Below are 17,564 nucleotides of genomic sequence, written 5' to 3' on the forward strand. Positions count from 1 at the left end.
GTATAGGTTTATGCAACCCTGGATCCTTAATGAGTATTTTCGCCTTTTTTTTCCATTTTAAAAATGTTTTGATTTAGCTAAGCAAGAGTGAAGTGCTATTAAACTGTAGTCTCAGTAGATTGGAATCCCATGGATACCAGAACTCGGGTAGTACTGTAAAGAACAAGTTGGCTCTAACGGCCCGTGGTGTTGCTGAGCAGCCCTGCTGTGCAACAGCAGTTCTATTGATCTTGGCCAGTGACCCCTCCTGTCCTGGCCCTGCGCTTCCCTGCTCCACCTCGGCAGTCAGTGTGGATGTAGTTTTCATTCTTCAGCCTTTTTAATGGGGCAGTGGAAGATGGATTTGTTTGCATTTATGTCTCTATCCTGAATTTTTTTTGGTGCAATATCAAATATTTTACATTGTTTTATAGATTTGCATGTTCGTAAATCAGATATTCTCTTCTTGTAGTTACATGATGTGCTTTTTTGGCAGGAGTCTTGACTGCTGTGGTCCTCCTTGATGCGGTTTAGAATTCATTTTGAGAAGTAAAAAAATATTTCATCATTAATACTGCTGACTTTGTTATGAGTTTGCTTATTTAAATCTTCATTAGTTCTTATTTGTGTTTGTAACATGGTAGGTAATGTTTTATTTCTCAATTATTTTAGCAATCTGAAAATGATTGTTGCAGTTATCGAGTTGGTGATTTACCAATATGTTTGTAGCATGGAGGTTTAAATTAGTCATGATGATCCCAAAATGATTTACACTGTGCAAAAAGTGTAAATATCACTTAGAAGATATCAGAACAGAATTATCAGAGTTTTACTTGTTTGCATTGTAAGGAACGTTTAGAACTTCCTGTTGAGATTTCCTCTTCAAGAACGTTTCCAGGGATGTTTGTCGGGGAAAACAGTGAGTGGCCAGTCAGGGCGGCCCCCTTTCTACAGAACACTTTAACGTCTGGGTTCAGAGGCAAGACTGGCTGTCGCCCAAAAGCAAAACGAGGTTCAGCTTTACAGTTTTAACTTTATTCAGCTTGGATGAAAGTTCACTGGCTTTCTTATAAGAAGCAATGCCTTTTAACATGTGCAAACTAAGAAAAGTCTAAAGATACTACCAAGTTTTTGTTACTGCCTAGAAATTAATTTGTCATTAGTGCTTTAATGTTGCTGAAATGTCAGGAGATCCTGAACTATCAGTAGCTATTTTTTTTACCAGTTTCCAGAATGATTTCCATGTTCTGCTATTGGTGTAAAAGCCTTGCCTGTACTTTCCTCAGGCTTATAATTGATCAGTTTGTGTTTTTCCATTTTTTTTAGATATCCTTACACTTGAAAATTTATATGAATGGAAAACATTTCAATATTGTTTTCTCAAGGCTTATTTTCAATTATAATGTTATTGTCACAGGGTATCAGATGATGGCTAGATCCTTTGACCCCTTGGTTTGAAGCCATTTTCCTAGGGCTGGACAGTATAATGTAACTATAAGGATATGTGGGTTTAACATTGGCAAGCAGGCTTTCTCTTTCACCATTATGCCACATCTGAGATGGGCACTGGCACGCACTGTTGGTGAACTTGTATGGGGGTTTTAGTATACAAGGGGACAGTTAGGCATTGGAACCACACCAAAAAGGAAAGGCTGGCATTATGAAAGGTGCCTGGTGCATGTGCATCTATCAGCTTCAGCATTCTAGCCTTCACATGAAAGCAGTCCGATCCAGCATGGTGGTAACGCCGTAGTAATGTGGCAGTGGAAGATGATGACAAACTGGAATGATCTGTTTTAATAACCAAGTTTTAATGTCCAGAGTAAAGCTCCAGCAACTAAATTTGCGGATTGTGATTTTAGTTCCCTTTCGGTATTAATAATATACCAATAACTGCTTGTGCTTATATAGTGCTTTTTCTGGATATATAAAATCATGATGTAAATAGGATTGCTGGTATAATTTGAGACACAAGTTCTTTGTGTCAGAACTCAATAATACAACTAGACAATGCACAACATTACCTCAAAACGCCTATATCAGTTACACTATTTGCATAACAAGGAATCTGGAAGGCCAACATTTTTTCGATCCAGAATACCCAGCATGCTAACTATGCAACCTGAAATCCTATATAAAGCCTCAGCAGGCCGACAAGAGAAATCCACTTTGCGTCCGAAATAAAAATATACCCAGAGCTAAATCTCCCTTCCTGAAGCCTGGATACCCAAATGTAAATGGGACCTTTCTCCCTGTTCTACAAAGGTGTCATATATCAGGAGAGAGTTTTTAGCCTTAGGATTCCACAATAACAGAAATCAGTCGCCTGATCATGAAAAGGGCAGATATCTCTATATAACAAGGTTCAGGTCACTTAGCCAGAATCTGGTCTTCAAACAGATCGGAGCAAGGTCCTCACACGGCATAAACTTTTGTTCCCGTCTCCTTTCTCCTCTCTTGCCTTCGTATGCAGTCTTTCTGCTTCTTTTCATTCTTTGTGATTAACTGGGATGGTTTGGTGAATCACTGCCTTAGGTCCTGTCTCAGCCCACCTACAGCAGGGAAAATGCATCATTTTGTATCCCTAGTTTCTCAGGCTCTGTTAAGGCTATAATTCCACTTTCTTGTAACTATTTCATATTTCACTTGAAAGTGGGTGGTGAAATTAAACGTCAGACGAAGCCATTGTTTTCTGTGGTTCGAGACTAGTGGATACTTTGTCTCCACGGAGAGTGTTTTTCTTCCCCTCTCTAAGAAAGGTTCTAGGTTCATGAAAGTTTGAACAGCGAGTTCTTATGCAATTTGTGCTGCAGTAATCATCCACGATCGCAAATTGATTCTCATTTTTGACTGCTTATTTTCTGGTGAATGTGTATCAATGTATTTTTTTTCCTCCCCACAGACAGGCATATAGGGAGAGGTGCAGAGAGAAATTTCCATACTCGATGACATTACATCGCAATGTCCGATCGTTTGGGGCAAATAACCAAGGCAAAGGATGGGAAAAGCAAGTACTCCTCTCTCAGCCTGTTTGATAAATACAAGGGAAAGTCAATAGAAACTCAGAAAACTACAGGTAAGAGCTGTTAGCACCTTCAGTGATTCCCACTTTATCTTGATACCTGTGCATTGTAGCTCGTTTAACTTGAAAACTGTTCTCTCCTTGTCTTACGTCTGTGGGAAGACCTGCCATTGACTTTGGAGGAGAAAAGAAATGCATAAAGGACATTGTTTTTGCTTAAGCTTTTCCCCCAGTCTTCCTTCACCCCTGTCGCGTCTTGTGTGGCGCTTGAAGGCTCTAACGCTGCCTCTCCCTCTGGCCAGCAGTTGTTCCTCGACATGGCTTGCAAAGTCTTGGTAAAGTGGCCGTTGCCCGGCGCATGCCTCCCCCTGCTCACTTGCCGAGCTTGAAATCTGAAAACAAAGGAAACGATCCTAACGTGATTATTGTGCCCAAAGACGGAACAGGATGGGCAAACAAGCAGGAGCAACCAGACCAAAAGAGGTAGGGAAGTGAATTCCATAATCGGCGCAGCCTAGAATGTCCTGGTGTGTTTTTCTTGACGCGGGCTTCCTAGACTCCAGGTCTAGGTCTTCTCTTCCTGCAGAATGGGATAGCTGGGGAGGCTGAGGTTTTGCTTGCCCAGTTTTGTAAGCAGCTTTTGTGGTAAATGTGGTTAATGTAAGCAGGGAGGACTGTCCAACCAATATAGCCAGGTAGTTAGTAGCTAATTAATCCAAGGGTCTCATCCATCTCCGAAGTGGTGTGTGGGAGGAAAGCTTGGGATGGGATGCTTTGTTAATGTGAGTGTGTGGGCTTGTGTAGGAGTTCAGAGAAGGATGCAGTTCTTTTTACTGTAGTACTAGATTTTTTTACTAGGTAATGTGACTTATTTTCCCACTAATGCAGTTTTTGCATCCTTTGGGTTTTCTGCAACATCTTGTTTTAGTTCTCTGATGCTTTTGCCTGATAAGGGGTTTTGTTTGTTTCGTCTCCAGTTCTACTGCATCAACAATACAGCAGCAGGAGTCGCAGCAGCAGCCGGCTTTGCAGAAATCTGTCTCCAATCTTCAGAAACCGACACCAGCAGCCAGCCAGGAGGTGGGTTTCAGCCGTCTTTCATGTTCGTTGACCCACCTTCTAGCCCTGGGCCATTTTATTTCTGCATGTCTTGTAACAGTGAGTCATAAGAGCACTTGAGCTGCTGAGTGGGTGAGGCTCTTCTAGCTCATGTTGTGAAAATAATGTATGTAACATGTAGACCATGTATTTCAATAAGCAAGCAAGCAGTTGATGTGCGTGATGGTTTTTATGTGCACCTTTTCAAACTTGAGCTGTTAAATCTCCCACATCTCTCTTCCAGAACACAAATACAGGTGGACCAAAGCAATGGGCACAGCTGAACGGAAAGGCGGTAGAACAAGATGGTCAGTGGATTCACAGGTTTTCAGTACTGGATTGTGCACTTTCCATAAACGACCAGTAGTGAGGTGTGAGAAGCGGTTAGCTATCCAGTTTACTTCATGTAAATATTTGCTTTGTAGTTTTGGGATTAATTAAAATTCATGGCCTGAAATGTAAACCTTGGCATCATCAGTGCACCGCATCTTGGCATTTACGTATTCTGGGTAGTTTAGTTTTAATCGTAAGTGTGGTAGGCTTCACAATCCGCTCCTCCTGAGTCTTTTTTTCAAACTGATCCATAAAGGTGGTGTTTTCAGTAAAATCCTCTGACTGTGGAACCCACCTTGTCTGCTCTTGTGCGGTTGCAGGTTTAAAGGCCTCAAACCGACTGCAGCCCTTCTCTCACGAGGAATTTCCGACGTTGAAAGCAGCTGGAGAACAGGACAAGGCTGGCAAGGAAAGAAGCGCCTTCGATCTGTCGTATGGGCCCGGACCAAGCCTCCGCCCGCAGAGTAAGATCCGCACCACGCCTGTGACAGTTAAACTGTAGGGAAGCAGTGTGGCAGAGGACTGGTGCACTTCTGGTACACTTGTATGTGTTGCTGCATTTGGTTCACATAAGCTTCTTTCATGGGCGTTTGTTCACCCACATTTGGTCAATTCCAGTGCTTTCCTGCTGAAGTGCTCTTATTACTTAAGAGTTATGCGTCAGACTAAGACGACTAGTACTGGTAAGAGACGGATGTTTTGAGAGACCTTGAACTTTGACCTGGAGACGGTATGTATTGTGGGGCATGTTGGTTCCTCTTTGGAGCAGCTTCTCCGTCAGAAAGTTCTGATTCTCTCAAGTGAGAGAGCAACAGTAGTGCCACAGTTTTCATCACACTCAAGCGGCCTTGTTCATTGTTCTGCAGATGTAACGAGCTGGAGGGAGGGTGGTGGGAGGAACCTGCACCCGGTGACCTCTGTGTCTGCTGCGCCCCCCGAGCCCGAGGGGAAGAGCAGCAGCCCAGGTGAGGCAGGTCCCCCTTCCTCCTCCTCCTCCTCTTCCGCCGCTGCCACCACCACCACCACTACTGCTGCTGCTGCTGCTGCTGCTCCAGCCTCCGAAAGCAAGGAGCCCTGCCTCCGCCCCGTACAGCCAACCCGGAGGAGCACGACGCCAGCGCCTCAGTACCTGGGACCACAACACCACCCCACTACGACCTACCATGACATGCTGCCTGCTTTTGTAAGTCATCTTTTTAGTATGGGGGGGTATTCAAGTGGTATTCAAATTTGTCCAGGTTAAGGATCAATTCCCTTTCGGTTTCAAGCCGATGAGAGTTCTGCACATGGAAGATTTCAAAAGTAGGCTGAAATAGACTTGGCCCTGATATGCTTTATTTTGGGGGAAAACTGGGCACTGGTGGAATCGTACAAGCAGAAATAGAATGTTTTGTGTTGGTATGCAGAACTCTTACTTGGTCATCACAAAGTTGCCACAACGTGAGACTGGTTTCCTCTGCAGGTCTCCTTGGGAAGTGGGACTGTTAGTGTGGCAGCCCTTAAAGATGTATTAGCAAGTCTGTCGTGAACATTGCAGTAGTGTACAGACGTGTGGAGCGAGAGGTAACGCCTTTCCCTTTTGCAGATGTGCCCCAAAGAGTCTCGGGACTCCCCAGCTTCCTCTGAGCGTGGCCCCCCCGCCGTTGCTGCCCCGGTCCGATTCGATGCTCGGCCCGCCTTCAGGCAGCAGTTCCAGCCTGTCGAGCCCGTGAAGTAAGAGCCTGCGGCAGGGGTTGTCGTTCTTTAAATCGGTGATAATCCTAAAATCGGTGTGCTATTCACGTCAATGGTTCAGGCAACCCATTGTGCTTCTTGGTGCAGGAGCGCTGTAAGGAGCCAAAGGAGTGAGAGTTTGTCATTTAAAGGAGAACTGTAACGCTATTTTTATAGTTTGGGGTTGGAGAGAATCGGCATTTCAAACCGCAATAAAAGTAAATGCACGCAGTAACTTGTAACACCTCCAATTTATACCATGAATTAGACAGTTTCCTGGTATGTGCTACACCAAAGTCAGATTCAGAACGAGGCAACAGAACTTCCAGTGATATGTAAACATGCAGGCTTGTGAAGACATCTTTTTTTATTCCAATACAAACACATTTGCTCTTGACTTTGAGACTGTTGACAAAAGTAATACTACTTGTTAACTTGGCATGCATATCACCTTGGAACGTTTGAAATTTGCACAACCTGTACTTATTCTCTCGAAGGGTCATTTCATGTCACAGTTCTCGTGAACTCTCGCTCTCGACCATAGTGAGTCCAGGGCTAGGTGACAACACAGGCACTTACGGTGCTTTCACAGTGTTCACAATTTTGTGCTTCATTCAAAATTCGTAAAATTTTGTATAACGTCGATGAATTAATTTTGTCACTGAGATTTAATAACAGCTCTGAAAACATTGGGACTGCAGTTCCTCTCAAATTGAGGTGATAAGGTTTTTTGGCTCTTCTGAAGGACGTTCTTCAGTTACCGGTCAGAACTGTAGGATGTTGGTGGTTTTCAGGGCGCCTGCGTGAGGATTTCTGGTGCTGTTGGGTGTGGGTTTGCTGTGGGTGGCAGCCAGAGTCTGACTCTCCTTCTCCCGCAGCGGGGAGCTCCGGAAGGACAGCCGGTTCGCCCGCGGGCCGCCTCGCTCATCTCGGCCCATCAGGCGCCCCGGCGACCGGGCCCCAAGGCCTGCCATCATCAACCCCGAGGACCTGAAGGACCTGGACGACCTGGACAACGACTGCGATGACGGCTGGGCAGGTGGGCGGAGATCCCTCTTAGCCTGAGCCCACTGCTTCAAGGAGAGGGCAGTGTGGAAGAGTCATAGAGAAGGGTGAAGGCAACTTGAGTTGCTACCCGGTGCTCCGGAACAGGTCTGGGGTTAATACAGGATCAGTTAGTGCTGCATGTAGAGCTTGGAAATGCTGTGTTTTGATGCAGGTAACACTTTAGGGTGTGAAGATTTTTTTTTATTTTGCTTTCTGGTATTTAAGTTTCTTTAAGTTTAAGATGTTCACTTTCAAGCCAGTGACAGTTCCTGCAAATGTACGATTTCACAGTTTAGTTCTGAAAAGCTGGAATTGATTTCAGGTGGCTTCTTCTGCAGGTCTCCACGAGGAAGTGGATTACAGCGAGAAGCTGAAGTTCAGCGATGATGAAGACGATCACTCTTGTAGAGACAAGAACAACAAGTGGTTAGTTTGACTTTTTCAGGTCTATTTGATCAGTTTGTGTGTGCAGCATCTAGTTTAACCTATCTGGGATATAACCTACAATTTATTGAATAGTCTCTCCTAGCTTGCTGTGTTAATTTTTTTCCCATTTGAGTAGCTTAACGTGTTGTGATTTCTGTCTCATGCTGGTGTTGTAAAGGAACGACTGGGAATTCAGGCGTGACCGGCAGTCCTCTCTGAGCTCAGGGGACGGCGTGTACAGCAGGGAGACCCCTGAGGAGGAAGCAGGGTGGAATGAACGGGGCTCCCACAGGTACCAAGATGCCCAACCACAGAGGAAGGCCAACGGCTGGGCCGCCCCTCCTGAAGCACAGGTAACCATGGGGGGACCTCAGGCCTTTAACTATATTTGTACCTCTTGGACTAATGGTTTCCAGTGGCTGCTTCTTAAATTACTCCGTAAGAATCCCATTGTAAATGTATGTATGGCAAATAAGCTCCTCTGTTGCTGGTTATACTGAATAAATGGACTGATTGCATTAACCTGTGTATGACTGAATATTCTAATGTGGACGTTCGTTTAAGGAGCCGTCTGTGGAGTAGCTCAACTGCTAAAGGTGCTCACACAAGCACAGGGTGAACTCGATCAGAATCGCCTTTATTTGCCAAGTGCATTTCACGTACGTGTTCACTCTGGTGTGCTTGGCACGGCCATAACATTCTAAAAGTATGCAGACAAAACAGGACAGGAGACTTCAAGACGGTGCACGTATAACTAGGAATACTGGTAAAGCAGTAAGGCAGCCCTGGGAAGGGAGCTGTTCAAATACCTTATGGTTATGAAACAGGTCAGTGGGAGAGCAATCTTTCCTGCCAGTCTCCTGATCATGGGTTGAAGATCCGCCTGGGTGGTGACAGGGATTGGCAGAGATTCATAAAGCGGGTGGTACAATTGGATGAGCTCCCCTGATGGCAGGACAGGTAGACACCAGCTGTCTCTGCGGTCCTCCCTGTCACTGTTCAAGCAGGCCCTAAACCTCCGGTGCGGTGCCGTGCACCCCATCACGATGCAGAACTAATGGCCTGGGGTTGGAGGAGTCTGTACACGCTTTCCTCCTCCTCCTTCTCCTCCTCCTCCCCTGGGAGGTGTGGAGTTGTGGAATTCATCACTGCCGGCTAACAAGATAACACAGATGGGCATATCGAGAATGGGTGAATGGAAATGGAGCAGCATCAGAGCTGGTCATGTACTGATGGGGTAACGGTTGCTGCTCTTGTCTGAGCTCCGTGTCGCCGTTGCCCACCTGCGCAGGTCCAGCAGAAGCCCCCTGTCCGGGGGCGAGACGGCGTGGAGGACAAGGAGGAGAGGCCGGCCCCGCGTGGGAAGTTCGTGTCGCCGGAGATCTCGGAGGCGGTGGAGCGGGCCCGGCGCCGGCGGGAGGAGGAGGAGCGGCGCGCCCGCGAGGAGAGGCTGGCGGCCTGCGCCGAGAAGCTTAAGAAGCTGGACGAGAAGTTCGGGAAGAGCGAGAAGGTGCAGAAGGCGGAGTGCAACCCGAAGGAGCTGGACTGCAAGAGCACACAGGAGCCGCCGTCGCCCAGTAAAGACTCGAGGCTCAGTCAGGAGAACTGGCAGTATGGCACTGAAGGTAAGCAGGTTTGATTGAGGTTAATATTGGACCTGGTTACTTGTGCTTCCCGAGCTGACCTCTGTGCTTAGCTGTGCTCTTCACATAATTGTAGTTTTCAAACACTAGCTTGAGAACAAAGCTTGCTCGTGTCCATCAGAGAAAGTTCTTCGGGTTTTCTCGCGTCGATGGGTTACCTCACATTTTTGCTCTATGAAATGCAGTTCTGGTTCTGAGTCGTGAGCGCTGCCTGCTTACACTGGCCTGATCCCTTCCAAGACAAAAGTTTATTCAGAGGAAGCTTTTAAGGAACGTACCCTGGAGATAAAAATGAAGGACCATTTGCTTCAGGTATTTTCTAAAAATGGAGGCTGTTTTTACAGTGTTCTGCAGTTGGCTTTTTAACCATTGCAAATGCCCTTTACTGCAGTATTGTATTGGCACTGGTAGGTAAATGAGTGCCTCTTAATGCCGATTATAAATCGAGTGTTAGGTTCCTTACTGTTGAGGACTGCATGAAATGAGGTGGGAACTGATTTAGATCAGATCACATTTCTGGCCACAGTTACAGTTTCTTGCATGAGGAATTTCTTTTCGCATACCCCAGCTTGCTCTCCATGAGATACACAGGCACACAGAGAAGCTGGGGGTCAGAACGCAGGGTCATCCCCAGAGCAGCTGGGGTTAAGGGCGCCTTGCTCGGTGGCCCAATGGAGTAGGATTCCTCTGCCGGCCACAGGTTTTGAACAAAGAGGATGCAAAGAGTCCTCTAAAACTGGCACAGTTTTCTCGTGTTAATGAAACTCTGATTTTAAACCCGTATTTACTTTCCGCTTTACCTTTGAAAGAAGTATCGGAAGTCCCTCCGGAGCAGTATTCCAGCCAGGATTATGCCGAAGATGAGGCTTCGGGGTCAAACTATCGGAGTGAAGACGACGGTCCAGAGCCCACCTCCCCTGTCCCCGACTACGGGAAGTATCAGAAGTCACTCCCGCCTCGCTTCCAGAAGCAGCAGCAGCAGCAGCAGCAGCAGCACCAGCAGGTTAAAGATTTACATTGATTCTGTTCTGCATTTCCTTAATCCGTTAATCTCCTTCAGATGAGAAAAATACAGCCTGGCAGCCGTTTAAAGGAACAGGTGTTTTCTGTAAAAATTTAATCCAGAATTTGCTCTTTGCCTTGTTTAAGTGTCAGCTGGAGCAGATGTTATAAAGACACTTAAACTGATATTGAAAGAATTAAACGATCCTCAAAGCTAATGTAGTTTATGGTCCCATGGTAGTATCTATGGAATACAGAGGTTGTTAGAGATGACCACTTTGATGCAGAAGCGGTTCCAAAAGAAAACTGTTCTTGATTTATATTTGTTAACCCAAATAATTATGTAGATAAGTTAATCTTTTGAATTCTTTTAATCACATTTGGGTGTGGACTGTATTACTGTGTTCCGTGTTGATGTGTGTGTGTGTGAGTGGCTGTATTGAATGTGCCCTTGGTTCTCTCTTCAGGAGCAGGTTTATAAAATGCAGCACTGGCAGCAGCAGCAGGCCCACCCTGCCCAGCCTGGTGCCACGCACCCTCAGCGCGGCTACTACCCTCCTCACGTGCTGGGTTTCGACCCTCGCTGGATGATGATGCCCCCGTACATGGACCCCCGCATGGCCCAAGGACGATCTCCTGTCGACTACTACCCGGCCCCTGTCCACTCTGCAGGTACCCTAGCTGCAAAAATGAATTGCCAGATTGGATGGGATAAAGCATCGTGTAACACCTGTTTTCTGTTTTCCCTCAAATCCTGGATGTTCTTCCCGCATTCAGACATATTTCGTTTCTTCTTTCCTTGACCTGACAGGAATGATGAAACCTGTCATGCAGCAAGACCACCTCAACAGTCCTGGCTCTGCTTCGGAGGAGAGCTGCCACCCTGCTGTGATTCAGGAGAGGAGAGCTCCCTCCGCTGAGCCCTACCCAGTGTGGGGTCAGGACAGTTACCCCCCTGCCCCACCCCGGAGCTTCACGCCCCCCTACCAGAGACAGCACGAGAGCAAGGAGATGCGCAGGGTCGACGACAGGTGTGTTGAATCTCCGTTGGTTTTGCAGAGCGTCTCGACTGAAACGGGTTTTTGTTTTGTGGTTGCGGTTCGATGTCCACTACAGAAGCATGGATGTTTTCCGTCAAGATGGGGGATATTCTACACCTGAGTGCTAAACCTCTGCAAGAACCTTGACTGTAGAATAAATGTAATTCAGAGGTTAGATGTGTTTTAAAATATTGTGCTGGTGTCTTGTACAGGAATGAGAGAACTTGTTCCCAGCAAGACTCCTATGAAGAAAGACAGGAGGAATATAGAGATGTTTCAGCTGAAGATCTCTCCCACTCTGGTTATCGCCAGATCAGGAGGCCTGAGATGGCTTTCAGTTCCTCCCAAAAGAAGGTCCATGACCAAGAAAGCAGACAGAACGAGGCTCTGGCACCTTCCAACCAAAACCGTAGCCTTTCAGGCGATGCTGAATATCTAAAACCGGAGCGTCAGGGTGAGCCCAAAGAAGTGGGATATAGGCAAAAAAAGGACAGTTCCAGAGATGAGGCGTTTGATAACTCTGCAAAAGAGAAGACCTTTGCATCTGATTTTTGGAGGAACGATGGCCTTCAGAAGAAAGAGAATGGTCCTTCTTCCCAGTGGTCTGACTCGAGCTCCAATACCAGCAGCAGCCAGCCCCAGGAGTCCACTGGGAGACCTCTGACCAGGAGAACCGGGCCAATAAAGAAGCCCGTTCTCAAGGCTCTGAAAGTAGAGGATAAGGAGAATGAAAAGCCTAAGGTTGAAGTTGAAGAGAAACCTGTCCCCTACAAACTGAAAGAGAAGGAAGTCCCTTCTAGTGTGTATGAGCAGAAAAGGGACTTGAGCCTACCTCTAGGTGCAAAGTACTCCATTACCCCTGCTGTGGCAGCTGTGGACGAAAAGTACCCGACATACGCTAAGGCGGAGAAAAATCCCGAGAGCTCTGCTGAGGATGAGCAGAAAGACAACAGCTGGGAAAGCAAGTCCCAGCCGAGGGAGCCCAGAGACGCCAGCGATCCTCCTGCCCCGCGCCGCAACAACTGGATCTTCATAGACGAGGAGCAGGCGTTCGGAGGCGCGAGAGGAGCGGGGCGAGGAAGGGGGCGGGGGTTCAGGGAGTTCAGCTCCAGAGGCGGGCGAGGGGGCCGTGGGGAGAGCTCGAGGGGGGGCTACAATGGCCAGAGGGTGGGCCGAGGCCGCAACCTGCGCGAGTTCGCCAAGCCGGAAGACGTCCAGAGGGGCAAGCCCCGGCGTCGCAACGTCAGCGAGACCCTGAGCGAGACCTCGGAGTACGAGGAGCTGCCCAAGCGGCGCAGGCAGAAGGGGTCCGAGAACGGCGGGGATCCGGTCGGCGCCGAGACCGCCAACGCGAGGAAGGTGGACAGCAAGGATTCCTGGAGGTCCAACAAGGTTTACACGGACGAGCAGAGCAGTGGCAGTGAGTCTCGGGAGAAGCCCAAAGCTAGCAGAGGTTTTGGTCGCTCTCTGCCCCCCCGGCTCACCAACGCCGGCGGCTACGGACGAGGGTTTGGACCCAGAGAGCCCTCGACGTGGCGAGGCAGGGGAGGGGCGTTTGTGGGAGGTCTGGTCCAGGAGAATGGTTACGGCCCGGTCCTGGACACCTTCTCCAGGAGACCACAGGAACGGGAGCCTCTGAAATATTCCCAGAAATACGCGGGGACCTTCGTTGAAAATGGATTTGAAGACCGAGGCGGGGAGGAATACTTTGTGGATGGGGACAATCCCGACAGCAGGCCCCTGAGACGCCGGAGACCGCCGCGCCAGGACAAGCCGCCCCGGTTCAGGCGCCTGCGCCAGGAGAGGGAGACGGGAGCGCAGTGGGCCGGCGAGGAGCACGTCGGCGGTGACTTCTCCAGCTCCTGGCCCAGTAGGGCAAAGGGGGAGGATGGCGGCGTTCCCCACCTCGCTGGGAGCCGGGGCCGTGACGTGGCACACCAGGAGCAGGGTGCCGAAGACTGGGAGACTGCCTCCGAGAGCAGTGACTTCAACGACAGGCGGGAGAAGCGCTCCGGCCTATCCCAGGGCGAGATTCCCTCGGAGTTGGGGCACGGGGAGGCGGGATCGGGGGAGAAGAGGGAGCTCTCCAAGCGCAGCTTCTCCAGCCAGAGGCCTCTCGTGGAGAGACAGAACCGAAAGGGGGATCCCACAGGACTTGGGGACAAAGTGTCCAGGTCTGCTGAAACTCCGTCCCGGAGTGAGAGCTGGCAGAATGGGATGCACTCCAGCAGTAAAAGGTTAATTGCTTAAAGACATTTATTCAAGCGTAAGGTGGCCTAGAGCTCTTAACCGACCAGATATATTTTACAGTTTAACTCTTCCTTTTAATAATTAAAGTGGGAGGGTTAAAATATTTGCATATATTAAGCTTTTTTTTACTTTAGGGTGCCAATAAAATGCTTGTTTTCTAAACATTGAGTGTTGGGAGTTGTATTTTTTTAAAGTAGTTTGTTAACCAATAACTGCTTTTAGAAAATGAAACGTCCAAATTTTCCTTTGCAGAAGTTAAATCTTTCAGAATTGTGGTGGATATTGATCTCTTTCAATGGTTTTTTTTTGTAAACAGGGCTTCAGACGAAGCTGCCTCTGGAGCAGGGTACAGCGTGGATCAAACTGTCAAGACAGAAGATGTTCCTCAGAACAACGCCTCTGAGCATTCCAGCAGAAAGTCGGAGAAAGAAATGAAACCTGTGTCACTGAAAAGCGACAAGTCAGATTCTTCACCTCAGTACAACCTGAATAGTTACCAAAGTGAGTTCCAACAAAAGCAGAACTTATAGAGCTGGTTACATGCCTGCAAAAAACATTTGTTCATGTTACTACTTAAATATAAAAAAAAATTCAGTTGCAGAAGATGTGCCTGTTAAATAAAAGGTATAAATCAGGTCGGCCTTTGCCATATGTTTAAGACGAGGAGTCCAGTGGCAGGGCCCAGTAAATGCTTGGGATCGCTGGAATGCCACTGCACCTCCTTGTACAGTCGTTTCGGAGCACTTTTGCCGGGTCTGTCCTGTAGTAATGGTTTAACTGCTTTCTCCTCTCCCAGTGGAGAATGAAACGGGAGTGTCCGTGCCCAGTGGGGAGGGGTTCACCGAGATCTTGTCCAAAAAACAGCGGCGTCAGCAGGAAGAGGAACGCAGGAAGAAGGAGCAGGGGGTACAGGTGAGTTGGCACCTTTTGGGTTCTAGCTTCTGTTCCTTTAGTTTCAGCCTCCTTTTTGTTCAGGTAGTTGAGCTCATTCTTACAGGTCTGGTTTTCATGCTGTGCTTTTTAAGTTGAAAGCATGAGATGCACATGACTCGTGACGTCGCATCACCTCTGGATCTTTAATAAATTCTCCAGCTGATGGTTCAGGTGCAAGCGAATTAAAAAGACCCTCTGATGACGTTTGATATCTCTAGTGGTGCCTGATGTTATAACTATAAAAAGCCTGACACGAATAGAAGTTTAAAAACAAAAATGCAATCTTTGAAAGCCACAGTTCTCTAAAACCATTTTCCGTCCATTTAAAATTGCTTTAATGCTGCATTTGCTGCATTTTCTCCTATGGTGGCATTAGTTTAATACAGAAAGTGGAATTATGCATTCAAAAGTAGTATATTCAATCATTTGTTGTTTTTTCCAGATACATATCTAGTTTCATTGGCATTTGGAAATTTTAATGTTCCATGTCTTGTGCAAATACTTCACTTTTCAGCTTAGCAATAAAATTTGCGGCAGAGCTGAAGTAGAACTATTTCCATATCCAGTTTTATCTTGAGATTGCCAGATGTGTGCTCTCAGTCCTTTTGCATGTTTAAAGATGGAAGTTGAGGTCTGTACTTTCAGTACTGACTTTTGTATTCTTCCAATCAAATGATTTTTCCATATTAAAATGTTGACTGGGTTGTACTGTTCCAAGTCTAGAGAGCTTTTCAGTTTAGCTTCCTTACAGACGGTCTGTAAATGTTTCTGCAGACAAGGTCTTTCAAAATGATCATGTGCTGTTACTGTTGCACAGGTGTCCATGAAAAACAGGGTGATTACTTCCAAGATACCTCCACGCTTTGCAAAGAAGCAGGGCGCCATTTCAGTGGATCAGGTTGAAGAGGGGCTCTCCACTAGCAACCTGGGGACTGAGATCTGGGAGAATAACAGTGCGGGTTTGTACCATTATTATTTCAGCAGCAGACTGGAAAGTAACGCATTAAGGGTCGTATCTCACTCCATTTTATGTGTCCTTGAAAGTGTGACTTCTAGTACAGAACCCTATTTTGTTCAATTTTTTTTAAATAGCAGTTTTTTTTATATTGGTAGACTCTTATCCATTCTAGAAAATGACCCTAATCATTGCAGTCATTCTAAATGAATGTATTTTTTATTTTGAAGAACAGATTTATTGTGACTTTACATTCAATTCTTTTTAAAAGAATTATATGGAAATAAACTGATATTTTGAAAAGGGTGTTTATACATGGTCACAAGTAGACAAGTAGTAGTAGACTCCAGCTTCACTCAAATTGAACAGCTTCCCATTTTTGTGAGAGGTGTTCCAGTGTGGTAATAGCGTCCGCATAAGAGTCACATAAATTTCTTACGTGTCCGCCTTTGACCTCAGCTGATAGACTATTGCTGATGCAAGGATTGCTTAGGAATGATGGATTCCTTAACAAGCACATGTAAAAAGTAAATTGGATATTTAAGTGTAAAAATACAAAGAAATACTCTACATTTCATTCAGAATAATTAGAAATCAAATCAAGCTTTAAGCTTGATACATATAGTTTAATGAAAAATTCTGACGTTTTGTTAAAATTGTTAATTTTTTTCACCCAGCTCTTTCTGTTCAGTCCACTGGTGGAGATTCTTGGACAAAGCCAGTATCCTACGCTGGGGCAGAACCAAGCTCCACTGAGGTATGGTTATTTTTAGACCATTTTTTTCCCCCCATCTAAAGATTTTAAATTGGATAACAGCCACATTGAGTGCCTCTGGAAATGGAGGTGAACTCCTACATTGTGCGTGGATCTTATATCATGAATGCACCTGCAGCTGAGTCACATGTAGCTTGAAAGGCATTTTCACTTGTGTGAAAGTGTCCTTCAGTTTTGCAAAAGGTGATTTATGTATTAAATGAAGTCAGTTTTGTGTTTTGCAGTACAGCACATCTCTAGGAGCAGTAGTAGAAAATGCATTGTAACAAGGCAACTTGATCAGTTCATCTTTTCTGATGCCCCAGCAGTCAGCATGCGTGCTTAATGATCTGGTGAATGATACATTGACGGTGTTATCAAGAGCTCTGCAAATATCTAAAAGTAGAACTCCATGGGAGATGAATGCCCTGTTCTCGGGACCGAGGCGCCGTCCTCCAGAGTGTTTCTAAAGAGCTGATTGCCTCAGGTGAATGGGCCTTTTCTGTGACGGGATATCCTGTGAGACTCAGCATGCTGGTACACCCCCACCCCACCCCCCAACCTGGAGAAAGCTGCTACACCCACTATGAGATTGAGCAAAGAAAATGTAATGCAATCTCCTGTTTAAAAAAAAAACAAATCTGGGTTTTTTTATAAATTTGCATTACATTAGCAATTTGAATATCTTTAAATTTGCATTACTTTGCTCAATTTGTGGGGGAAAAAAAGATACATTTATCACCTCAATTGGAATTTGAAGCACCCTTGTGTTTTGTCTATTCCCAGGTGTTTAAAGGCAGTCAGACTGACAGTGGGATTGACCTGAGTGCTGAGTCTCAGGGATCCTCTGCCAACTCCTCCCAGAGAAGTTCCCCTTATGGCACCCTCAAGCCTGAGGAAATCAACGGGTCGACCCCAGCAGAACCAAAACAGGACGGGCTCAAAGACCTCACACCCAAGCAGATGGAGAAGAAGGTGCCGTTAACCAGCTCCCCTGTCTGCCGCCCCTCCCCTCCCCAGTAGGCCGCTAACCTCCACAGTAGTGTGTGTGTTTAGCCACTGTCCAAAGAATCACTCAGAAGTGCAGGGCAGGCACCCCTGTTAAAATCTCTCTCCTGGCCGAGGGCATGTTGATCTGCTTGCTTCGCTGGAGTATAGCTATTTTGGGTTCCGCTGCGGTTTAAAAGTGTACTTTGTTGTATCTGCAAGACTCTGTGGTTATTTTTAAAAGCAACCTTTATGGGTCGTGTAAACTTCAAAAAATATCATTTAATTCCCTTATGAGTAGTAATTTTCTCTACCATTCTTTTCATCAGGTTGTGAAGCTGGTTTTTTTTTAACAATGAAGTAATGCAAAAACATCCGACGC

At 46.4% G+C, this 17,564-nt stretch overlaps 1 protein-coding gene across 12 annotated transcripts in view; it reads left to right on the forward strand.

Annotated features, from left to right (window-relative positions):
- Positions 1–17,564, forward strand: part of prrc2b (proline-rich coiled-coil 2B) — a 34,004-nt gene that overhangs the window by 6,535 nt on the left and 9,905 nt on the right. For 4 of the 12 annotated variants that reach the window (XM_088940223.1, XM_088940218.1, XM_088940225.1 and 1 more), the window contains exons 2-21: positions 2,882–3,055; positions 3,304–3,484; positions 3,979–4,081; positions 4,344–4,407; positions 4,753–4,896; positions 5,299–5,615; positions 6,018–6,145; positions 7,024–7,184; positions 7,531–7,618; positions 7,797–7,971; positions 8,910–9,243; positions 10,071–10,264; positions 10,731–10,935; positions 11,075–11,294; positions 11,516–13,540; positions 13,870–14,054; positions 14,350–14,465; positions 15,304–15,445; positions 16,119–16,198; positions 16,982–17,170. In XM_088940223.1, the coding sequence (XP_088796349.1) occupies positions 2,941–3,055; positions 3,304–3,484; positions 3,979–4,081; positions 4,344–4,407; positions 4,753–4,896; positions 5,299–5,615; positions 6,018–6,145; positions 7,024–7,184; positions 7,531–7,618; positions 7,797–7,971; positions 8,910–9,243; positions 10,071–10,264; positions 10,731–10,935; positions 11,075–11,294; positions 11,516–13,540; positions 13,870–14,054; positions 14,350–14,465; positions 15,304–15,445; positions 16,119–16,198; positions 16,982–17,170 (5,166 nt within the window). In that variant the 5' untranslated portion in view covers positions 2,882–2,940. The remainder of the gene's footprint in view (positions 1–2,881; positions 3,056–3,303; positions 3,485–3,978; positions 4,082–4,343; positions 4,408–4,752; positions 4,897–5,298; positions 5,616–6,017; positions 6,146–7,023; positions 7,185–7,530; positions 7,619–7,796; positions 7,972–8,909; positions 9,244–10,070; positions 10,265–10,730; positions 10,936–11,074; positions 11,295–11,515; positions 13,541–13,869; positions 14,055–14,349; positions 14,466–15,303; positions 15,446–16,118; positions 16,199–16,981; positions 17,171–17,564) is intronic. The other 8 variants (XM_088940227.1, XM_088940229.1, XM_088940228.1 and 5 more) reach the window with 5 other exon arrangements.

This window comes from Atractosteus spatula, chromosome 23, assembly GCF_055471065.1.
Source record: "Atractosteus spatula isolate fAtrSpa1 chromosome 23, fAtrSpa1.hap1, whole genome shotgun sequence".
NCBI classification, from domain to species: domain Eukaryota; kingdom Metazoa; phylum Chordata; class Actinopteri; order Semionotiformes; family Lepisosteidae; genus Atractosteus; species Atractosteus spatula.